Genomic DNA, 25,037 nt, shown 5'->3' with positions numbered 1-25,037 from the left:
CCTTTCCATGTGTAATAACTCATTTCATCCTCAGAACAATAAATCCTGGTTTCATACTTAATAAACTTGCAGTTTCTTGTTGCTCACTGTTTTTTCTTTTTTTCTTTTTAGACGAGGTCTCACTCTGATACCCAGGCTGGAGTGCAGTGGGGAAATTCTGGCTCACTGCAGTCTCCACCTCCCGGATTCAAGCAATTCTCATGCCTCAGCCTCCCAAGTAGCTGGGACTACAGGCATGTGCTACCACGGCTGGCTAAGTTTTTGTATTTTTGGTAGAGATGGGGTCTCATTATTGTCACACATGTTCATGTGAAGAGACCACCAAACGGGCTTTGTGTGAGCAACAAGGCTGTTTATTTCACCTGGGTGCAGGCGGGCTGAGTCTGAAAAGAGAGTCAGCAAAGGGTGGTGGGATTATCATTAGTTCTTATAGGTTTTGGGATAGGCGGTGGAGTTAGGAGCAATGTTTTGCCGGCAGGGGGTGGATCTCACAAAGTACATTCTCAAGGGTGGGGAGAATTACAAAGAACCTTCTTAAGGGTGGGGGAGATTATGAAGAACCTTCTTAAGGGTGGGGGAGATTACAAAGTACATTGATCAGTTAGGGTGGGGCAGAAACAAATCACAATGGTGGGATGTCATCAGTTAAGGCTATTTTCACTTCTTTTGTAGATCTTCAGTTGCTTCAGGCCATCTGCATATATACGTGCAGGTCACAGGGTATATGATGGCTTAGCTTGGGCTCAGAGGCCTGACATTCCTGTGTTCTTATATTAATAAGAAAAACAAAACAAAATAGTGGTGAAGTGTTGGAGTGGCAAAAAAATTTTGGGGGTGGTATGGAGAAATAATGGGTGATGTTTCTCAGGCCTGCTTCGAGTGGTATTAGGGGTGGCGTGGGAACCTAAAGTGGGAGAAATTAAGTTGAAGGAAGGTTTTGTGGTCAGGGGTGATATTGTGGGGTTGTTAGAAGGAGCATTTGTCATATAGAATGATTGGTGATGGCCTGGATATGGTTTTGGATGAATTGAGAAACTAAATGGAAGATACAAGGTCTGAATAAAAGAAGGAGAAAAATAGGTATTAAAGGACTAAGAATTGGGAGGACCCAGGACATCCAATTAGAGAGTGCCCAAGGGGGTTCAGTGTAATTACTTGCTTGGTTGGCAAGTTTTTGGGAAAAGACCATTAGTTCATTTTACCTTTCCTGAAGATTGAGGATGGTAAGGGGTATGAAGTTTCCCCTGAATACCAAGAGCCTAAGAAACTGCTTGGGTGGTTTGACTAGTAAAGGCCGGTCTGTTATTGGACTGTATAGAGGCAAGAAGGCCAAACTGAGGAATTATGTCTGACAAAAGGGAAGAAATGATCACAGTGACCTTCTCAGACCCTGTGGGAAAGGCCTCTACCCGTCCAGTGAAAGTGTCTACCCAGACCAAGAGGTACTTTAGTTTCCTGACTCAGGGCATGTGAGTAAAGTCAATTTACCAGTCCTGGGTGGGGGCAAATCCCTGAGCTTGATGTTTAGGGAAGGGAGGGGGCCTGAATAATCCCTGAGGAGTAGTAGAATAGCAGATGGAACACTGAGAAGTGATTTCCTTAAGGACAAATTTCCATGATGGAAAGGAAATTAGAGGTTCTAAGAGGCGGGTTAGTGGCTTGTAACCTACATGGAAGAGGTTATGAAATGACGATAGAATAGAATGGGCCTGTGAGGCTAGAAGATATTTTCCTTGGTCCAAGAACCATTTGCTTGTGTGGGAAGAGATTGATAGGTGGAAGTTTAAGTGGGAGAGTAGGTGGGAGTGACCGATGAGAAGGAGAAAAACTGGCCATGAGGGACAGAAGTTGGAATGCTAGCTGCTCCTTTAGTTACCTTATCAGCATAAGCATTGCCCTGAGCAATGGGATCTGATGCCTTTCGGTGGCCCTTGCAGTGTATGACTCCAGCTTCCTTTGGAAGTAAAGCAGCCTTCAGAAGAGTTTTTATTAAAGAGGCATTAATGGTGGAGGACCCTTGCGTAGTGAGCAAACCTCTTTTAGCCCACATAACAGCATGGTGGTGCAGGATATGGAAGGCATATTTAGAGTCAATATAAATATTGACATGTAATTCCTTTGTAAGAGTGACGGCTCAAGTTGAGGCAATTAGTTCAGCTTACTGAGAGGTAGGGGAGGGGGGCAGAGTGGCAATCTCAATGATAGATGTGAAAGATACTATAGCATAGCCTGCCTTTGCTGGTGAGTGGTGATTAGGCCTGGTGGAACTGCCATCAATAAATCAAGTGTGATCAGGGTGAGGAAGAGGAAAGAAGGAAGTATGGGGAAATGGAGTGAATGTCAGGTAAATCAGAGAGATACAGTCATGGGGGTCAGGTGTGGTATCAGGAATAATGTGGGGGCTAGCCTAAAACAGTAAGATCAATTTGTTTGGACAGAAAGGCTACAGGGCATGGTCCTGGCTCTTGTGTAAGAATTTTGACCACACAGCCCTGTACTTTGGCTGTGTATAATGAAAAGGGTTGGGATGAGTTAGGGAGAGCTAGTGTGGGAGCAGCTTCTAGGGCTGTTTTTAAGGAATAGAAAGAGGAGTGGCAAAGGGATTTAGGATCTATGCAGTCAGCTAGGTTTGCTTTTGTGAGTTTATAAAATGGTTTAGTCAGGATGGTAAAACTAGGTATCCAAAGGCGGAAGTACCTAACCATGCATAGGAAGGAAAGGAGTTGTTTTGTAGAAGGGGTTGGGGTTTAGAAGATTAGCCGGACACAATCAGCAGGGGGAGCACGTGTGTTTTCATGAAGAATTATGCCGAGCTAGGTAATGGATGAGGAAGAAATTTGGGCTTGACTGAAGTAATGACAGCTGTCTGTGAAGCCTTGCAGCAGTACAGCCCAGGTAATTTGCTGAGCGTAATGGATGTCAGGGTCAGTCCAAGTGAAAGCGAAGAGAGGCTGTGATGAAGGGTGCAAAGGAATAGTAAAGAAAGCAAGTTTGAGATACAGAACAGAACAATGGGTTATGGAGGGGTTGTGGAGGGAGGTATTGAGGATAGGAGAGTGTATGGCTTTGGCACCACGGGGTGGATAGGCAAGACAATTTGGTTGCTAAGGCGCAGATGCTGAACTAACCTGTAAGACTTGTCCGTTTTTTTGACAGGTAAAATGGGGGAATTTTAAGGAGAGTTTATAGACTTTAAAAGGCCATGCTGTAACAGGCAACTGATAACAGGGTTTAATCCTTTTAAAGTGTGCTGTGGGATGGGATATTGGCATTGAGTGGGGGTAAGGGTGATTAGGTTTTAATGGGATGGTAAGGGGTGCATAATGGGTCACCAAGGAGGGAGTAGAGGTGTCCTATACTTGTGGATTAAGGTGGGGAGATACAAGGGGAGGATGTGAAGGAGGCTTTGAACTGGGGAAAAGGGTGGCAATGAGGTGTGACTATAGCCTAGGAATAGTCAGGGAAGGAGATAATTTAGTTAAAATGTCTCGACCTAATAAGGGAGCTGGGCAGGTGGGGATAACTAAAAAGGAGTGCATAATAGAATGTTGTCCAAGTTGGCACCAGAGTTGGGGAGTATTAAGGGGTCTAGAAGCCTGGCTGTCAATACCCACAACAGTTATGGAGGCAAAGGAAACAGGCCCTTGAAAAGAAGGTAATGTGGAGTGGGTAGCCTCCATATTGATTAAGAAGTGGACAGACTTACCCTCCACTGTAAGAGTTACTCAAAGCGTCTGTGATGGTCCAGGAGGCTTTCAAGGTGATCGGGCTGCATCAGTCTTCAGCTGCTAAGCCCAGAAGATCTGGGAAGGAGTCAGTCAGAGAGCCTCGGGCCAGAGTTCCAGGGGCTCTGGGAGTGGTTGCCGGGTGAGTTGGACAGTCCAATTTCCAGTGGGGTCCTGCACAGATGGACATGGCTTAGGAGGAATCCCGGGCTGTGGGCATTTCTTGGCCCAGTGGCCAGATTCCTGGAACTAAAGCAAGATCCTGGGGCAGGCTGTCCTGGAGGAATGCCTGGTCATGGCGGTTCAGGCGTTTGGAGTTCTTGTATGCTGGAGATGTGGCTGGGATTTGTCTCACAGTGGAGGCAAGGAATTGCAATTCAGAAATACGTTGCTACTTGGCTGCCTCTACTCTATTATTGTATACCTTGAAGGCAAGGTTAATTAGGTCCTGTTGTGGTCCTGTTTGAGGGCTGGAATCTAATTTTTGGAGCTTTTTCTAATGTTGGGAGCAGATTGGGTAATAAAATGCATATTGAGAATAAGACGGCCTTCTGGCCCTTCTGGGTCTATAGTGGTAAACCGTCTAAGTGTTGTTGCCAAACAGGCCATGAGCTGGGTTGAGTTTTTATATTTGATGAAAAAGAGCTTAAACACTAACTGATTTGGGAGAGGTCAGACAAAGAAAAAGGAGCATTAACCTTGGCTATGCCTTCACTCTAGCCACCTCTTTAAGAAGAAATTGTTGGGCAGGTGGGGGAGGGCTAGTCGCAGAACGAAACTGTAAGCCAGACCGGGTGTGAGTAGGGGAGGTGATAAAAGGATTATAGGGTGGGGGAGTGGAGGCTGAGGAAGAATTGGTACCTGGCTTGGCCTGGTAAGGAGCAGGCTGGGGAGGAGGGGAGGGGTCAGATGGGTCTGGAGAAAAGGAGCATTCAAATAACTCAGAGCTTGGGTGGAGACTGAAGGAACAGACAGGAGAGAAAGGAGAAAGATTTGGGATGAGTCACATTGGGAGCAGAGACTAGGGAGGGACCAATGTGTAAAAGAGTGCCTGGATGTCAGGCACCTCAGACCCATTTGCCCATCTTTTGACAAAAATCATGCAGGTATTGTAAAATGGAGAAATCAAATATGTCATTTTCTAGCGATTTACAATCACTATTGAGTTTGTATTGGGGCCAAGCAGTGTTGCAGAAGAAAATAAGACACTTAGGTTTTAGGTCAGGCGAGAGTTGAAGAGGTTTAAGTTTTTGAGAACACAGGCTAAGGGAGAAGATGGGGGAATGGAGGGTGGAAGTTTGCCCATAGTGAAGGAGGTAAGTTTAAAGAGAAAGGTAGAGACACGGAGAAGGGGGTGGGTGAGCAGCCCTGGGCTGCAATGTGGGTGAGCAGCCAAAGCAGGCATCCCCGCAATTGACTTGCCACCAAGGAAATGTGGGTGAATGACCAAGGCAGGCGTCCACACGGTGATTAGACACCAATGGATTGTGGGTGAATAATAATCAAGCAAGTGTCCCTGCAGTGATTAAACACCAAGGGAAGACTGTCTTCCTGAGTCCATGACCGGTGCTGGAGTTTTGGGTTCACTGATAAAATGTGTCTCCTCTGTCTCTAGTAGAGAGGAAAAAGAACTGGAGTTGGAAGAACAAGGAGATTGAAGGGTAGCGAGAGAGGGAGATTGAAGGGTAGCAAGAGAGGCTGGAGAAGAGAGTGAAAAGACTGCTTATCCGATTTGAAATTCATGAGATGTGGCCAGGCGTGGTGGCTCACGACTATAATCCCAGCACTTTGGGAGGCCGAGGCGGGTGGATCACGAGGTCAGGAGTTCGAGACCACCCTGGCTAACATGGTGAAACCCTGTCTCTACTAAAAACAGAAAAAATTGGCTAGGCATGGTGGCGGGCGCCTATAGTTCCAGCTATTTGGGAGGCTGAGGCAGGAGAATGGTGTGAACCCTGGAGGCCGAGCCTGCAGTGAGCTGAGATCGCACCACCGCACTCCAGCCTGGGTGACAGAGCAGACTCCATCTCAAAAAAAAAAAAAAAAAAAAAGAAATTCATGAGGTGTTCCTTGGGCTCGTTGGTCTGAGGACCCAAGGTCATAGGTGGATCTTCTGACGGAGTGAGGCCGAGGACAGGGGAGCAGTCTACCAAAGGAGTCCTCCTGTCCTGGGTTTCAGGACCAAATGTCACACACATCCATGTGAAGAGACCACCAAACAGGCTTAGTGTGAGCAACAAGGCTGTTTATTTCACCTGGGTGCAGGCGGGCTGAGTCCGAAAAGAGAGTCAGCAAAGGGTGGTGGGATTATCATTAGTTTTTTTTTTTTTTTGAGACGGAGTCTCACTCTGTTGCCCAGGCTGGAGTGCAGTGGCACTATCTCAGCTTACTGCAAGCTCCGCCTCCCGGGTTCACGCCATTCTCCTGCCTCAGCCTTCCAAGCAGCTGGGCTACAGGCGCCCACTACAGCGCCTGGCTAATTTTTTGTATTTTTAGTAGAGACGTGGTTTCACCATATTAGCCAGGATGGTGTCGATCTCCTGACCTCGTGATCTGCCCGCCTCGGCCTCCCAAAGTGCTGGGATTACAGGCGTGAGTCACCGTGCCCCACCTATCATTAGTTCTTACAGGTTTTGGGATAGGCGGTGGAGTTAGGGGCAATGTTTTGCCGGCAGGGGGTGGATCTCACAAAGTACATTCTCAGTGGTGGGGAGAATTACAAAGAACCTTCTTAAGGGTGGGGGAGATTTCAAAGAACCTTCTTAAGGGTAGGGGAGATTGCAAAGTACATTGATCAGTTAGGGTGGGGCAGAAACAAATCACAATGGTGGGATGTCATCAGTTAAGGCTATTTTTACTTCTTTTGTAGATCTTCAGTTGCTTCAGGCCATCTGGATGTATACGTGCAGGTCATAGGGGATATGATGGCTTAGCTTGGGCTCAGAGGCCTGACAATTATCTTGCCCAGGTTGGTCTTGAGCTCCTGGCCTCAAGTGATCCACCTCTCTCCGCCTCTCAAAGTGCTGAGATTACAGGCAGGAGCCAGTGCCCCCAGCCACTCACTGTTATTTGCAACCAGAATGTTCACTTTGATGATAACATTATATATTTCTCCAGTTCACAAAGTGCTTTCTTGTCTCGTTGGAAACACAAGTTTTTTCATCTTCTCAGCTTCTAGTCATTGTTCTAGTCTTCCTCTTGTGGGAAGGGGAGAGGACTAAAATGACTTCTCGAATTCCTTGTAAGTGCTCTTAAAATAACAGTAAGCTCTATTGTATATCCAAGGTGAGGACCTTGCTGTTGGATTTCTGTCCCTCAGAGCCTTTAGGCTATAATCTCAGAAGTTCATTCCTACTTCATTTTTGCTCTCCATTTTCTCTTTATTCCATTCCTGATCATGCCTTCCAGGTCATGCTCTATTTGGGATTTCTGTTTTTGTCAAAAAAATAGAAGGAATTTAGCAACTTAAGGATTATTCTGCCCAACGTGTTCACTTTACAGAGGAGTTCACTGAAGCAGAGAGCCAACAAGTGTCAATGTTAAACCCACAAATAAGTGGTAGAGCTGGGCCTGAACCTGAGACTACCCTTCTGCCAGATATCTTTTAAAGACATTGAGCTGTCTTTAAAAGTTACCTGTCAAATGAAATATTCTCTCCAACATGTGTGCTTCTCTTATATAGCTAGCCTATAAATATTTGGTTGCTGTTGCAGTAGAGATCTACCCCATTTTATAATATTTCACAGATTATATTGTATATTTTCAATTCTTCCAGAGTGTGCTTATTCACCTAATGTGAATGGTCTGTGTTGGTCTTCGAATCATCAAACATTTATTGAGCATCTACTATGTGTCAAGCATAATATAGGCATTGGGGACATAAGAACCAATGCCCTTCCACTGTCCCCATGGTGGGTTTTGGCCTGATTTTAACTGGAAGTATTATTTGGATTTCTGTAGTTTCATTCAACATTGGATCATTAGTAACTCTTTAGATTTAGTGTAAATGGTCCTGTAAATGTGAGAAAATGAGTAACAAGAATTGAACTCTAACAAGGTGTTCAAATGCTGACTTTAAAGCCTTTACCTAGGCAGGCGTGGTGGCTTACACTTGTAATCCTAGCACTTTGGAAGGCTGAGGCGGGCAGGGCGCTTGAGGCCAGGAGTTCGAGACCAGCCTGGGCAACATGGTGAAACCCCCTTTCTAAAAAAATTCAAAAATTAGCCCGATGTGGTGGCGCACAACTATTAGTACCAGCTACATGGGAGGCTGAGGCAGGGGGATGGTTTGACCCTGAGTGGCGGAGGTTGCAGTGAGCCGAAATAGTGCCGCTGCACTCCAGCCTGGCTGACAGAGCAGGACCCTGTCTCTAAATAAATAAATAAATAAAGACTTTACCTGTGCATTTAGGATTTTTTTGCACTGCAGAGGACCCAAGGACCTTTATGCATCATCTGTCTGTCTGTCTATCTAATCTATAGAGAAGGTCTCACTCTGTCGCTCAGGGTGGTGCGATCATAGCTCACCGCAGCCTCTAACTCCTGCGCTCAAGCGACCCTCCCGCCTCAGCCTCCCGAGTAGCTGAGCCCACAGACACTGGCCACCACCGCCTTGGCTTTCCAAAGTGCTGGGATTACAGGCGTGAGCCACCCAGCCAAGAACCACTATTTAAATGTCGCCAAGCGTGGTTTAAAAAGTCTCCCAATTCTGAGGGGGGCAAGGTTTGAAAAACTATTGGATCCTATGTTCAGCACCGAAGTGACAGGATGATTCGTACCCTGAACCTCAGCATCATGCAGTATACCCAGATCACATCTGCACAGCCCCCGAATCTAAAAGAAAAGTTGAAACTATAAAAAAAAAAAAAAAAAGTCTCCCAAATTTGTTACAAAAATGCCAACGAAGGTTAATCTCGGGTAATCTAATTCCGTTTCCTGGTGTTTTCTTTTTTCTTTTTTTCTTCCAGTCGGCTCCACCTACAGAGAGGCCCAACAGGGGGCTCGCGCGCTCGTTTGGGCTCGGCGGCCGGAGAAGACGGGCGCACTGGGCCGGAGCCGCCCCGCCAGGGTTGGGTCGTGGCTGCCGGGGCTCGTCGCCAGAAGGCCTCCTGGGCCGCCCTTCCGCTCTCCCGGGGCTGGGCGGCGCTGTCTGGCTCTTCCTGCCGCGCTCCGGCCACTCCCCCTCCGCCCCTCGCTTGGCCCAGCCGTGGCGGCCGTGCTCTGCACGCAGTGCCTCCCTCGGGCGTGGGTCTGCAGGTGCAACCCCGACTCCTCCCTGAGCCCCGCAAGGCAGCCCTGGGGTGCTCCCGGCAGGGTTGCCCGACTGACCCTGCCCTTGTTTTGTGTTGCAGGAGACCCGGACAGGGCAGCGGCCGGCACTACCGCGCCGCGATTTGCGCAGAGTTGAAGACCCTGACCATTGAAGAGGTGGCCCCCCGCCCCGTCGGGCTCACGAGGTAGGGGGCTGGCTTATCCCCTTCTACTCTCCCTTTCTCCTCGCCACCACACACTCCCCGCTGGCTTCCTTCTTGAATCAAGTTCCCAGTTCCCAAGCGAGGGGGCGACCCAGAGACTGGAGGGCAACTTCGTCCTGGTCTAGGAGGTTGAAGTCCTTTCCAAGGTCTAAAGTGCTAAAGGAAGATTGTTCCCCCAAAACACGCTTATAGGCCTCTTTCTCAATGCTCAGAGTTGTTGCCTTAGAAACAGAGAATTTTGATTTGCACATGACTTTGTATGTGCAAGTTATTGGTTTAACACAGGTACATAGACCTCATCCTCTGCTTCGTTCCACCTCAGTGCCGGAATCGAATTATTCGGCCTCTGCCTCCCTGAAACCAGCCCGGCAATCCCCGTGTTTCCATGTGAACATACGCCTCTGGTGTATTGCAGAGATTTGGGATTGGATTCTTTTAGGGATGTGGGCAGCTGGTCCACTGAAATGTGGAAGTCACTTTGGCCCTGCCTGTTGACCACTCTGGTAACACAGTGTCATCTGGTGTGGAGATGAGAACCTCAGACAGTGTGAAGCAGGCAGTGGGTCTCAGTGTTGGAGACCTCCAGGGAGAGGGAGAAAGGCAGCCGTAACCCTGAAGTGTTACCAGCATGGAACCTGTTAACTAACATGGCTAACACGGATTATTTGGATGAGCACTACTTCCTGGGATTCACATGCTGAATGACGTTCATCCTCAAATCATCCTTCAATCTAGGTGGAGTGGCTGGAGAACACATGTGTACCCTGTGTATACTTGTCAATAACCGATGTGTTCTGCACGGAATGGGTCCAGGCTGAGGGCTAGGCTCCTTTGTTTTGTTATTTGTCTAGACATTGCGTTGTAAGGAATTAGCCCATGAGAGCTGTGACTATGTAGTTTTACTCACTGCTAAATCCCTGAAGTCTCAAATGGTTCCTGGCATGTGGCAGAAGCTTAAAAAATTGTTGAATGAATGAATTTTGTAGATAAAAATGTCTTCTCACCAATATGGCCACCTCTGTACAAACAAATCAATATCATCCCTTTGGCATCTCAGCTTTCATTTCTTCCAGTGATTCCAACCCCTGTTGGGATGTGTTGGTCTATGACAGTGGTTGTCTAGCACAGCGGTCCGCAACCTTTTTGGCACCAGGGACCAGTTCTGTGGAAGACAGTTTTTCCATGGATCGATGGGGGTTGGAGGGGATGGTTTTGGAATGAAACTGTTCCACCTCAGATCCTCAGGCATTAGATTCTCATAAGTAGTGCGCAACCTAGATCCCTTGCCTGTGCATTTCACGATAGGGTTTGCACTTCTATGAGAGTCTGATGCCACCCCTGATCTGACAGGAGGCAGAGCTGGGCAGTATGCTTGCTTTGTCTGCTCACCTCCTGCTGTGCAGCCAGATTCCTGACAGGCTACCAGTCTTTGGCCCCAGGGTAGGGAACCCCTGGTCTAGCATGCATCAGAATCAGTTGGGGTTTGTTAAAAAAGAATGCTAGGCTTTATCTTCAGAGTTTCTGATTCAGTCAGCCTGGGTTGGGGCTTGATAATTTGAATTTCTTTCTTTTTTTTTTTTTGTTCTTGAGATAGGGTCTCACTCTGTCACCCAGGCTGGAGTGCAGTGGCATGATCATGGCTCACTGCAACCTTGACCTTCCAGGCTCAAGCGGTTCTCCTACCCCAGGCTCCCAAGTAGCTGAGACCACAGGTACATGCCGCCATTCCTAGATAATTTTTTAATTTTTATTTTTGTAGAGATGGTTGCCCAGGCTGGTCTTGAACTCCTGGGCTCAAGTGATTCTCCTGCTTTGGCCTCTGGAAGTGCTAGGATTATAGGCGTGAGCCATTGTGCCTGGCCTATGCCAGGTGATACTGATGCTAGTGGTCTGGGGCCACATTTTGAGAACCACGGGCTTACAGGGCCTGGCTACACTGCTGGCTACACTGCTGTTGGTCTGCCTCAGCTGTGGCACTATCGCAAAACATAGAGGTTGGGGATCTGGGACTAGACTAAAGGAGTCCAGATTCCCCAAACAGCTGATCATTTTACCCTTCTGTTTAAAATTCATTAATGACTTCCCATTGTTTATAGCATGAAAATTAAGATCCTCAGAAAGGAGGCCAGACGCGTAGCTCACGCCTGTAATTCCAGCACTTTGGGAGCCTGAGGCAGGTGGATCATGAGGTCAGGAGTTCGAGACCAGCCTGGCTAATATGGTGAAACCCCACCTCTTCTAAAAATACAAAAAAAATTAGCTGGGCATGGTGGTACATGCCTGTAATCCCAAAAACTTGGGAGGCTGAGGCAGAAGAATTGCTTGAACCTGGGAGGCGGAGGTTGCCGTGAGCCAAGATCACGCCACTGCACTCCACCTGGGGCGACAGTGTGAGAGTCCGTCTCAAAAAAAAAAAAAAAAGTCCTCAGTAAGGCTTCAAAGTCTCTTGTGTCCCCACTGTAGTGTCTTTGTAGGTCTTTGTAGATGCCATTGCTTTTGTCTGTGCCAAGCCTTTTGCCTCCTACTTTGAATAGTTAACTCTTACTTGTTAGTTCAAGTGTTGCTTACTTAGGAACGCTTTTCCTGACTTCCCCAAGTGGTCAAATCCTTCCATTATGTGCTTCCATAGCACCATATATTTATATCATTAACACTTGGTACTGGAGTTATAACTTAATATATGTATCTTAATTATTACCTGGTTAATATCTGTTTTCTCTACTATACTTTAGCTTCATGAAGGCAGAGACCTTGCCCATTTTGCCTCCTGAGTGTATGCCGGCTCTTACTTTAGTACCTGGCATGTCGTTGTCATTCAGTAACTATTTTGGTATGATTGAATGAACATTGTCTCCATGGATGTGTACTGTTCTGCTTTGCAGCTCTATTTCCTTTGTAGGTCAGAGTTGATGTCCATTTCTGTGGAGTTAACTTTGGTGATATTTTGATCTGCCATGGTCAATATCAGAAAAGGCCCCATCTTCCCTTCATACCTGGTGAGTATGGGGAGACCAAGTGACTGCTTCAGGAAAAAAAGATACAGGGAGTTTTCCGAATCATGCCCTTGGTCTCAGGCAGTGCTCTGTTGGTGTCTGCCTGCCATCAGTGATGGTTCAGTTAGATGTGTCCATCTCACTGTGAATTGGGATCACTAGATTGTGAGCCCCATGAGGGCAAAGTCTGTGCCTGTCTTGTTCAATATTATATCCCCCAGCTTAGCATTGTACGTGGCTCTTAGTAGGTGCTCAGTAAATACTCTAAAAATGAAGAAATGAACAAATGAATTTTCACCAAAATTCTGTTCACCAGAATTATCGTTGGTCCTAGTCATTCATTCCCTTTCCTTGCTTGATATTGCCCCAATTTTGTTTCTTCACTGAAGGATCACAGACATCTGTGTGGAGCTAAAACTTCAGCCTCACAGACACATTCCCCATAAAACATAATGCCAGAGGGTCAGAGAGAACAAAAGGGTGTGGATTTCTTAGCAGCCCTCTGTCCGATTTTTGTTCCCAATCTACTTCCAGATTCTGAACATGTGGACAAGTGACTGATTTTTGTTGTTGAAATGTGTTTAAAGGGATATAAGTATAGCTTAGCATGTATATAGTACATGTATATTTTATACAGATCTATATTATTAAAGACAGAGTGATTGCAAATAGTTACCGTGTTTTGGTCTCAGGGTATTTGATTGTACCTCAACAGTTGGAACCATTTCCTTCTGTTTATATTTGCTGAAATACTGGTTGGGGGGAAGATGTCATACTCAATTGAGTTATTCCCCTGGCAGCTCAAGTAGGAAACATTATAATTACTTCAGACATTTCAGAGGTGAAAGAGGAAAGGGCAGACATCAGTTCATCCAGTTGAGCCAAGTACTGTCTGAATAAACACAGTTCATGTCCTTGAGGGAGGGCCCTATAGTCCAGCAGAAGAGACTTGAAAACAGATAAATAGGATGAACATTGTCATTGGGGTGCTATAGGAGGTCCCAGTGATTAGGGTCAAAAGTATCTGTGTACCTGTGATTCTCTGTGCTTTTGCACAGTCTTGAAATTTTCATTTGTGTCGTGGTAAGATTGGGACTGCTATAGCTTCCCAGGTTGTGATTGTGAAATCTTATGTTTACTTTCATCTGCTTTGGGTATAACACCCTTATCTCTCTGCCTGCATATGGAGAGGGGTAAGGGCACCTAAACTCCCTCAGCTCCAAAAGCTGTTGGACTAGCCTGTCGATCAGTGTTTTCTCATCTCCATGGTGTTGTGTTTTACAGATAACCTAATCTTTAAACAATATGTTTTCAGGAATGGAGTTTTCTGGGACAGTGTTGGAGACAGGCACAGATGTCAGCACAGTTAAAGAGGTAAATTAGTTGAAGTCTAGGGAATCAATATACATGGAGCTATGAAAAACGTGCTAACTTCATTTGTAGCCGAAGGGTCTTGCTTCTACTGGCTTTTGCCTGCAGACACCAAAGGGAAACCTAAATAGAAAGATAAGAAAGAAATTCTGAATTGGGGAAAGGAAGTCATTGGAAGTTCCTGGCTGCATTAAACTTTTTATTATGAATAAAAGGCGGCACCTCAGTCTTTAACTGAGAGGACAGAGAACTTGAGCCTCTTGTGAAGTTAAGACTGGGCTTCTAATTCAAATCAACCTTTGCCTTACTCTATCTCATCGTCTCCAATGTGCTCCCTCAAATTGGCTTGACAATCTGGTGGTGGTATTGAGAGAATTACTATTTTATTTACTAAACATTAACTCTGAATAGATAATTAAGACCAACCTGTGTCTTTTGGAGTCAGAGATGTGCATTTTTTTTCTTTTTTGATTAACTCAGGAAAAGGAATGCAAGGTCATGCATTTGCACATATCTTTAATGGTATGTTTCCTTTAGGGAGATAGAGATACAATTAAAGATAAGAAACTTTAATTGTATGGTTGAAGAATGCGTCACTGACCAGAAGGTATCTGTACCACTCAAGATTAATGGTTGAAGATGTTTTTTCTCCTTTGTTTTTCTTTAATTTCCACCTATCCCTCGTTCCTGTCTTCCCCTCTCCTTCTTTTTCTTTGTGTTTGTTTGGTCATGTCTTGTTTCTGAGCTAAGCACTTCAGTTTTTCAAATGTTAAACTCCTTCTCTTCATTAACGTGACACTTTGCACAGAGCTTTGTTTGCGTTGAGTGTTTTAATGAAGAACAACATTTTGTTTTCTGAGTCCTTGAGCTGGCTGTTCATTTGGACTAGGTAGTTTTAGTAGAAAAACTGGTTTTGGGCATTGAGCTGGATGTAATGGGCTACTCCCGGACACAAAGCTTGTGAAAGAGAGAGCCCTGGGAATGGAGCCAGCCAGGGTAGTCTAGTATGGTTGTGCCAGGTGTGAATGGTGCCCCCTGGTGGTGGACAGTACACAATTGTCCCCCCCAGCTTTATTGAGGTAAAACTGACATATTAGACCATTCACCCATCACAGTACCGTGATCTGTGTTCAGTTCTCTACCTGTTGGCTCCTTCCTGAGCCAGATGCTAGCCTTGGGGTTGTGAAGTCTCATGCATTCAAGTCTTGAAATCTGCTACAGCTTGCTTAGTTTTGACTTCCACTGGGCTTGGTTATGGGCAGGTGTTTCCCTTTGCCAATCAGTCACTGAATCAAATCCTAATATTTACTGAGCAGCCTTTATGACTAGGTGCATACACTCAATCTGTAAGTCACTATTATCTCTTTTATAGGACCTGTGGCAGATTCCAAAAAAGGTCTCCCTACAAGAAGCTGCTGTCCTCCCTATAACTTATGGCACTGCAATTTTTGCTCTTGAGCATCGGGCCCATTCCCAGCCTGGGTAAGGACTGTGTAGGTGACAGAAGGCTAGAAGGTACTCATCTCTTGGTTTCAGAAGTGTCCAACAAGGCCGTGCCCCACCTCTTCCCTTCCTTTCCCTTCCTTTTGGCTGACGACAGGCCAAAGGGAGGTAGCCACTTGAGATTGGGGTTTTTTGACTGTGAGGACATCCCTCTGTCTGAGAGGAAATGATAGACTGTGAACTTGGCCAGTGTGAATTGGAGAAATACCTCTCTCAAATGTGACCACTCTGGAGATCTCATAACAAATACTAAAGTGTGAGAGTTGGTTTATTTAAGCCCATTTCACTCTGAGTTTATTAGAGGCCCATGGTATTTGTTTCTGTGAGGCCTTGTTGAGTGTGCCAGATGGGACATTTCAGAAGAAAAGGTGCTGAAGTTTGACTCTTTACCTGGAGCATCCATACTGCTTCTTGATCTTTTTAGAGAGCTGAGACCCAGAATTGCTTCAGAGAGGTGGGTTTAGTTGAGCTGTGGCTCAACTCATCTTCTAACATGCTCATCACCTTGTAACATTGGGCAGTATCTAATATGAGAAGGATTTTAAGATAGAATTTCTGAAGAATAAATTGGAGTGGTAGCTCAAAGGAAAGGTTACCACTGATATGAGGGAGAGGCTACCTAGAGAGATTTAGGAATCTTTTTCCTAGCAAGTCTTCAAAACTGAACCAAATTAACGCTAATCTAGAAGTCACATCCGTAAGCTTACAGGGTAGAGAACAGATGTATACGAAGGTTTGAATGAAACAACCTCTAACATTCTTGCTTTAAAATGTTCTGTTCCTAAACTATTTGTGAAATCATATTACTGGTTGACTTTTGAAGGTTTCTGAAGTAGCATTCATCTTTCGTTGGCACAGAGAAATTGAAATTGTTTTAGTGATGGCAGCAGCTGGAGCCACAGGCCTTGTGGTGATGTGACAACAAACGTTCTTCAGGCCAAGGTATTTGTATGTTAAAGTCACCATTTAAAAAAATCCTAACTCCAGTTTTCAAGCACATATTTATTCAAACAGTATATTCATTCATTGATTAAAAACCACGTGCAAGGCATTGGGGATATAAAGTAACCCAGAACAGGGTCTTGCCATCTATTCGCTTACAGACTAGGGAGGGGGCCTAGAAGCAAATCACTCATCCTTCCAGCTACTAGACCCTGGCAAGGACTGACCCACTTCATGCCTTCTGCACATGCTATTTTCTCTACCTGTAATGCTCAGAGCTGTCGTTCAGATTTAAACTCAAATGTCACTTTTTCAGAGAAGTATTCTCTGGCCCTCAGTCTAGGTGAGTCCCCTCTCCCTCCTCTGTGTATGTGATTTCGCAGCACCCTCTACTTCTCTTTCATAATACATAGCTCAGGGTGTGGTTATTTGTGTCATTATCGGGTTATTGGCTCCCTCTTACTGGACTGTAATCCCCATAAAGGCAGTGACAGTGTCTCTGTGGTTCATCCCTATAGTCCTGCACCTAGCATGGTACCTAGAACATAGTAGGCCCTCAAGAACTATTTCTTAAATGAACGAATGAATGAATAAAATAATGAAAAAAGACTTAGGTCTCTTCAGAAGTATCTTTCTGAGGCTGTGAGTGTTGGAAAAGGGGGATTTCTTAGAGAAGGTGGACATTTAAGCTGACTTTTAAATAATTGGTAGCTGTTGAATAGAGGAAGAAGGGAAGTGAAGGCCATTTTAGTGGTGGGAAGACTTATTAGAAGATAGAGAACTAGGAACTAGCATGGTGCATTCAGAGAATTGCAAATAGCATCTTTGGAGCCAAGGACCTTGGGGGGAAATGGTGGAAGGTGACTCTAGAGAGGAAGGCAGAGATAAGATCACGAGGGGCCTTGTGTGGGGCTGAAGAATTTGAACATTTATTGGAAGCTATTGAGAGCAGTTGAGGATTTAAAGTAGGGAAGTGACATGATATTTTTGCATTTGGAAAAGTTCACTCTGGTAGCCATGGGAATAAGGGATAGGGGAAAGGTCAAGGGTAGTCTGGAAGCAACAGGACAGGCTCTTGGAGCAATCCAAGCCAGGATTAGGATAGGCTACCTGAACCAAGGCAGTGGAAGCAATGCATTGAGAGATACTGAAGTGGAAAAAAAGAGAGAATTTGGAACCTGGAGAGCATCCTGCTCTAGTCAAAAGAACAAGGACTTTAAAGTTAGCCTGACGTAGGTTCAGATTCCAGCTCTGCCTCCAGCTTAATATCGTCAGTTTTCTCACTTGTAAAAGAATACTTTCTCCATGGAGTTGTTGTGGGAATACTGAGATTACACGTGCAGTGCCTATTAGAGGGCGGGGCATGTCAGTAAGAATCTCTTTAAAAAGAATCCTGTTATTATTAGACATTGAGTGGGAAGGAGCAAACTAAGTTAACTCGAGGAGTTGCCATCTTACTGAGATTGAGAACACAAGCAGGAATAGTGAGTTGGGTTTTCTGTGTGTTGAATGTGAGGTTCCTGTGGAGCATGCAATCGGATAGCCAGAGGGCAGCTAGGTATATAGGTCTGGAGATAATTGGATTGGTCTGGAATTCCTTTAGGGGACATCTCTCCTTTCTCATATTAAGTTCCATTTGGGAAGGACTTGTGAGTTCTGAAAGTAATCAGAGATACCAGGAGGCTCCTCAAGTAATATGAACACATTTCATGTTAAAAGGATTGGCTTTTAGCTCCTGTTTGGGGGAGAGACTGTAATTGGTTTTATTGTCTAGAGCTATTGGTTATTTAACATTTTGAGAAAGATAAAATTGTACAAATTGTTTTAAATAGTTCTAAATTGTTATAAATAGTAGAGAGAAAAGCTCACTTTAATTAATATATTAAAATTAACCTAATCTGTTTTTTCTTGAACAGCAATAATGGTTTTAAACAAAAGCAAGCAAAAATAGAAATGTTACCATGCCACCTATGTGGAACAGGTCATGTTGATTACACCCTGAATCCACGGCATTTCATATTGCTTCCAAAGTGCCTCCACAGCAATTATCTTACCCTTGATCCTCACAAAGCCCCTGAGAGATGGGTAGTGTAAGTGTTTATTATCCCTATTTCACAGATCAAGAAAGCGAGGCACCAAGAGAGAAAATGGTTCACTGCAGGTCTCATGCAGATCTAGGGAGAATCTTGGGATTCAATTCAGGTGCCTGACCCTAGAGCAGTGTATGCCCACTGTGGCACTGTGTGCTAATAGCCCTCAGGGAACTGCAACTATTTCAGGGTTCCACCAGGGAATATTTGAGGGAAGCATTCAGTTTCAAATAGTTATGAGTAAGTTTGGAATCTTTTAAGGGCACCAGTGTTCTTGGAGTATTTCATTGCAAATTCACTTTGAGACTAAAGGGCTTGGGCTGGTGGGTGCTGCCCCGTGGTGAGGCATGTCTAGGCAATGCTTGAGTGTTTGCAGCTTTTCTGGAGACTTCCAAACCCCAAACTTCCCCATAATATTGCTCACCACCATCTATGCCGTCTGTTTCAGGCTTTAGGTATGGCTTTCTGCTAGGGTGATGGAGTGGAAAAGCATGGGCTTTGGAGTAACGCAGCAGTGGGCTTGAGTAGTTGTTCTAACACCTGCTACCTGAACGACCTTGGTTGATTGCTTTAGCCCTCTGAGTCTATGTCTCTGTCTGTAAACTGGGAGTAATTATATCTCCTCAATAATGTTCTTCTCAGGCTCAAATAGAATAAATGATTGCATGGTGTTACAGTGGCTTCAGTTTATCTAACATTTTGTTTTCCAAGTGCTTTATATACAGTGTCCCATTTAATTCTTTTTCCTTTCTCTTTAGCCTGGAGATTTTTTTTTTTTTTTAAACAGAGTCTTGCTCTGTCACCCAGGCTGGAGTGCAGTGGCACGATCTTGGCTCACTGCAACCTCCACCTCCCAGGTTCAAGCAATTTTTCTGCCTCAGCCTCCCGAGTAGCTGGGACTACAGGTGCATGCCACCACACCCAGCTAATTTTTGTATTTTTAGTAGAGACGGGGTTTCACGATATTGGCCAGGCTGGTCTCGAACTCCTGACCTTGTGATCTGCCCACCTTGGCCTCTCAAAGTACTGGGATTACAGGCGTGAGCCACCGCGCCCAACCCCTGATTTTTTTTTTTTTTTTTTGAGATAGAGTCTCGCTCTGTCACCCAGGCTGGAGTGCAGTGGCACATCTCGGCTCACTGCAGCCTCTACTTCCCAGGTTCAAGCGATTCTCTTGCCTCAGCCTCCCGAGTAACTGAGTAGCTGGGACTACAGGCGCGTGCCACCACGCCCAGCTAATTTTTGTATTTTTAGTAGAGATGGAGGATTCACCATATTGTCTAGGCTCGTCTTGAACTCCCGACCTTGTGATCTGCCCACCTGGGCCTCCCAAAGTGCTGGGATTATAGGCATGAGCCACCGTGCCCGGCCTCCGATAATTTTTTAAATGTCTTACTTTACTGATGAGGTAACTGAAACCTTGAGAAGCTGGCAGGTAGTATGGAGATTAAATGCATGGACTCTGGAGATGAATTACTTGGGTTTGCGCCCCAGCTCTGTCTCCCATTTGCTGTGCGACCTTCCTTGGGCAACAAGTTACTTAACTTCTTCTGCCTCAGTTTCTTCATCTATAAAACAAGGATAATAATACTGTATATTTCATTGGGCTATTATAATTAAATGAGTTATTCATATATGTAAAACGTTTAGAATGTTAACTGGCAAATAGTAACAAAATGTATTAATTCTTACTAAGTATTTCGCCTAGGTTAACACAGCTAGTGAGTGGCAAAGCCAGGATTTGGACTAAGGTCTCTCTAACCTCAAGATCTTTCTATTGAATCATGTTTTACCCTCTAGGAAGTCTTTCCTGATCCTCTAGATTTAGGTAGGGTACCTCTTGTTTACATTTCTGGGCCCCTCTTTATTTTCCCCATCACTCTGATGTATCTTGCTTTCTTGGCTCTAAAGGATCCATCTTGTGTCCTTACTGCTTGATTCATAGTAGATGCTCAATAAATGGTGGTTTTCATTTGCATTTGAGAAGACTTTCTGAGTGTCTCTTGAACCACCTTCTAGCTATCCCTGTTAGGGTTCCAGGATTACTAGAAATGTAGACCTCATGGCTAGTAGGGCATGGAGGGGCCAGTGAGATTGTCTGTGTGTTGGGCCTGATGTGTGGGCTCAAGACCAATGCCAGGGCAGCAAGGTCACAATGATTTCCTTGAATAGCACCCTTTGGCTGGAGATGGGGTAGGTGGGGTACCCCTTTCTTGAGACATGTTCTGGATAATCAGATATCTTGTGTTCTTGATGCAGGTAATATAGCTGCTGCCGGAAGTGACGAGAAGTGCAAGGTGGCGGTGCAGAGGGGTGCGCAGTCCAGCGTGAACTACAGTTAGAGCAGGCTGAAGGAGGCAGCGAGGAAGCTGGTGGACTAGGGCGGGGTGAATGTGGCCATCGACATGGTGGGAGGAGACATCTGCCTGAAGGCTGTCCTCAGGTACGTGATGGTCTGTCTAGAGTGGACTAGAGCTGAAACCTTTCCTGATCTCTGCCTTCCTTCTGGCCTTGCTTCTCTCTCATCTTCGCTGTTCACTTCTCCTGTAGGCATCAGCATCAACGAGAACAGTGAGTGGGTGGGTGAAAAGGAATAGAAGCAGAGAAAATCAGGAAATGCTTATATATAGCAAAAACAAAATACCCAACTGGAAAATATCCAAAAAAATGACTGCAGACTCTCTAGTTGGCAATGCCAAATGCTTTAGAAATTATTCATGTGTTAAATACAGCTATGCCAGTTCCCACTAACAACTTTATATCCATGTCTGTGGGGAATTCTTGCAGAGGGCATTGTTCAGCTGTTAGAATTACTGGGGTGGCAGTTCCCTTTTTCCCAGGTCACTGTGGACCAAGGTACAGGCTCTTCTGATCTTACTGCTTTCTGAAGCAGCCAGCAGCGTAGGTAATTCCTTGACTTGTTTTATTTAAAAAATATCACTGGAGATTTAGTAGGAGTGTTGTATCACACCAATTCTCATTCCATTTTCAACCAAGGATTCTGGAGTACTCTGATAGCGTTGGTTTCATTTCTTATGTCATCCTGGCAAGCATAATTTTGTAGTTTATCTCTTTATCTCAGTTTCAGGTAGAAGTCGCAGAAGCAGAGACAGTAGCCTACCCACAAAAGAGATCCAGTTGGTTCTGTAGCCCCTGAGCTGGGTGGTAGGCAGTCTATATGTTTGCTCACCTCTGCACCATGCCTGGTGCTGTGCTTAGAGAAGAAGCAAAGGAAGGAGTGTGTAGTCCAAGTGGAAAGCCAGGATAGAGAGCTGGTAAAACTTGCTCATCTCTTACCTTCCTCTTTGCCTTCTGGATAATTGCGTTTTAGCAATAGCTTCTCATTGCCCTTCTAAAGAAGAAAAGCAAAAAACAAAAGCCAAGCAAATATACACATATTTTATATACAAGGTGTTTGCAAAAGTTGTTTCTGTAACTCATTGCTTAGCAATAGTACTGTAGGGGACTTTTCATACTGGGCTGCAGAATACTTATGAATTTTTGTAGATTATTTAAAATTCTCTAAAGAGGCACGTGTTAAAGGAATCCTAAAGTAAGTCTTTGTATGAAGCAAATGGTCCTTCCCTCATTAAAGTGTATGTCTTCTTATTCCTGCTTCCTAAGTTCATCATCTTCAAACTGAGTTGTCTCAGTACAACTCAGACATTTGGAAACAAATGGAATGACATTTGTTTATATGCCCAATTTTCTTCCACAAAGTGGTTGAGGTAGTTAAATAGATAGTCTTGATTCTCTCTTTTTTTTTTTTTTTTCTGAGACAGGGTCTCACTCTGTTGCACAGGCTGGAGCACAGTGGTGCAATCATGGCTGCATGGCTCACTGTAGCCTTGACATCCTGGGCTCAAGCAGTCCTCCTGCCTCAGCCTCCTGAGTAGCTGGGTGTATTAGTCTGTTCTTACACTGCTAATAAAGACATACCTGAGACTGGGTAATTTATAAAGGAAAAAGGTTTAATTGACTCACAGTTCAGCATGGCTGGGGAGGCCTTAGGAAACGCACAATCATGGTGGAAGGGGAAGCAAACATGTCCTTCTTCACGTGGCAGCAGCAAGGAGAAGTGCTGGGGAAAAGCCCCTTATAAAACCATCAGATCTTTGGAGAACCTACTCACTATCGTGAGAACAGCATGAGGGTAACTGTCTCCATGAGTCAATTACCTCCCACTGGGTCCCTTCCACGACATGTGGGGATTATGGGAACTACAATTCAAGATGAGATTTGGATGGGGACACAGCCAAACCGTATCACTGGGACTACAGGCATGTGCCACAATGCCTGGCTAATATTTTTATATTTTGTAGAGACAAGGTGTCACTATGTTGCCGAGGCTGGTCTTGACCTCCTGGGCTCAAGTGATCCTCTTGCCTTGGCCTCCGAAGGTGCTTGGATTATAAGTTTAAGCCACGGCACCTGGCTCAACAGCCTTGATTCTAAAGTGGGCCCCCTTATAAAATTATCTAGTTCCTTTGGTTCCCTAATACCTTGCTTATGGCATATATAACATATGGCATATAAAATGGCATATATGGCATTTTTTTTTTTTTTTTTTTTTTTTACTGAGAAGCCCAAAGTAATAAATGATGGTTCACTCCTGCCACTTTGCAAGGTCAAGAGGAGTGCCCAGCTGTGGATATAATACATGTTGGTTTTTAAAATGTTGGTAAAATATACTATAACCTAATATTTATCATTTTAATGATTTGTAAGTATGCAATTCACTGGCATTAAATACAGTCATAATGTTGCATGATCATCCCCAACAAAACTCTATACTTGTTAAACATTAGCTACTTCTTTTCCCTTCCCCAACCTCTGGTAACCTCTGTCCTACTTTCTGTCTCTGTGAATTAATGTACATTGCTCTTTTTTTCATTCTCCTTTTTTTGTATTGTGGTAAAAAACAGATAACATAAAATTTATCATCTTAACTATTTTCAAGTGTACAGTTCTGTAGTGTTAATTATATTCACATTGTTGTGTGACAGATCTCAAGAGCTTTTTCATCTTGTAAACCTGAAACTCTATAGCCATTAAACAACAACTCTCCTTTCCTCCCTTTCCCTAGCCCTTGGTAACCACCATTCACTTTCTGTTTCTATGAGTTGACTGCTTTAGATACCTCATATAAGTGGAATCATACAGTAATTTGTCTTTTTGTGTTTGGCTTATTTCACTTAGCATAATGTTCTCAAGGATCATCTATGTTATTGCATGTGACAGGATTTCCTTCCTTTTTAGGGCAGAATAGTATTTCATTGTATGTATATACCACATTTTGTTTCTCATTTGTCTGTTGATGGACACTTGGGTTGCTTCTACCTCTTGGCTGCTGTGAATAGTGCTGCTGTGAATATGGCTGTGCAAACATCTCTTTGAGACCATGCTTTTAATTCTTTTCGATATATATCAGAAGTGGAATTGCTGAACCTATTTTTAAGTTTTTGAGGAACCTTCATACTGTTTTCTGTAGTAGTTGCACTATTTTATAATCCCACCAACAGTGCACAGGGGCTTACATTTCTTCACATCCTCGCCATTTGTCACTTGTTATTTTATGAGACTAGCTTTCTTAATGGGTGTGAAATGTATGCTGCTTTTTTATAATTTCTTTTTCTTCTTCTCTTTGTCCTCAGCCTGGCCTGGGAGGGCAGGATTGTGGTGGTGGGATTTGCTGGAGGAAACATTGCTTCTGTACCAGCCAAGCTTCTGCTCCTGAAGAATGTCTTTGCCGTGGGCCTGTACTGTGATTGATACAAAGAAATGAATTTTCCCGTCTTCTCTAAGAGCCTATCTTCGGTGCTTCAGTACTGCCAGCAAGGGCACATCCAACCATATGTTGGAATGGTTTCCAAGCTGGAGGAGGTGAGACACACTTAAGGGATGTGATGCAGGTGAGGCCAGGAAATAATTTATGCAAGCTACTGGGCAGTTTATCTCTGGAAGCTATAAATCCTTTTTTTTTATAAAAGGAAAAGATGAAAATGCAACACTGAATAGTGGGATTGCACAGGTGTCAGGGTCACAGGATTTTTCCCAGCCTTCGGGTTGTATGGATGTAGACTCAGGCCCAATGTGAATCTGAATCCGTGAAGGCCACGTGAAGCCGAAATTTGAGTGCTCTGTCTGCATCACTGCTCGCTCAGATAGAGGAAAGTTATGCTTCTTTAGAAAATGATTTACACGTGTTGATATGAACTTTGAACTCTACAACATACAAGCCTAAGAAGAAAGTGCTTGGCTTGACCTTTGGTTTTAAAATATAGATGCTTTAAAGCACAACCAGATGATCTAAGTTGGAGTTCTGTGAGGAGAACACTAAATCATGCCTGGCATCATAAGACTATAATTCATCCATTAGTCACTGTAGTTAATTTTGTTGGCTATTCACTCCCTTTTTTCATTCCCCCCCATCTCATTAATGTGGCTTAAACTTCCTCCAAAGTGTACTTGTGAGCATGCATATGCAATATAGTTGTAAATGTGAATCTGTTAGGCATTCACTGTGAAGTCTATTATTTTTTTGACTTAATTTGTTTTAATGTTCAAAAAACTGTCGTGGTAACTCTTGTCAGCCATAGATGGAGGTGATATTTTGTTCAAATGCAGATTAGTGGAGCCCAAGCTGTTGGTGCCAGACTTCATTGCTAACCAGCCTTCCATGGTTGTTTCTTCCTGTGAGGAGACACGTTCTTTTCAAACATGGCTTATTTTCTTTCTCTGTTTAGTATGTACGTCGGGAAGATGGTGTTCAATGGTGAAGAGAACCTGACTGGCCAGTAGAAAACTGGTTGGATGCCAGTCACAGCTTCATCCCTCCAGCCATGTCATTTTGTGGAAGTCCCCTTGCTTTTCTGACTTTAGTTTCCGCCTCTCTAAATAAGCAGGAGGATGTGACGAGTGGTTTTTAGACTGTGCTGC

At 44.5% G+C, this 25,037-nt stretch overlaps 1 protein-coding gene across 5 annotated transcripts in view; it reads left to right on the top strand.

Annotated features, from left to right (window-relative positions):
- Window positions 1-8,793: 8,793 nt before the first annotated feature.
- The window catches only part of LOC105484485 (quinone oxidoreductase-like protein 2), a 31,576-nt gene continuing 15,332 nt past the window's right edge, over window positions 8,794-25,037 (top strand). The window contains exons 1-8 of one of the 5 annotated variants that reach the window (XM_071076101.1): window positions 8,794-8,981; window positions 9,077-9,181; window positions 12,099-12,195; window positions 13,508-13,566; window positions 14,936-15,045; window positions 15,925-16,008; window positions 20,358-20,541; window positions 23,753-23,981. In XM_071076101.1, coding sequence (XP_070932202.1) covers window positions 13,510-13,566; window positions 14,936-15,045; window positions 15,925-15,985 — 228 coding nt within the window. In that variant the 5' untranslated portion in view covers window positions 8,794-8,981; window positions 9,077-9,181; window positions 12,099-12,195; window positions 13,508-13,509 and the 3' untranslated portion in view covers window positions 15,986-16,008; window positions 20,358-20,541; window positions 23,753-23,981. Of the gene's footprint in view, window positions 8,982-9,076; window positions 9,182-12,081; window positions 12,196-13,507; window positions 13,567-14,935; window positions 15,046-15,889; window positions 16,009-20,357; window positions 20,542-23,752; window positions 24,011-25,037 lie in introns of all 5 variants that reach the window. The other 4 variants (XM_071076104.1, XR_989004.2, XR_989003.2 and 1 more) reach the window with 4 other exon arrangements.

Source organism: Macaca nemestrina, chromosome 1, assembly GCF_043159975.1.
Source record: "Macaca nemestrina isolate mMacNem1 chromosome 1, mMacNem.hap1, whole genome shotgun sequence".
NCBI classification, from domain to species: Eukaryota; Metazoa; Chordata; class Mammalia; order Primates; family Cercopithecidae; genus Macaca; species Macaca nemestrina.
Note: the sequence above shows the minus strand (reverse complement) of the source record. Positions and strands in the feature narration are given on the sequence as shown.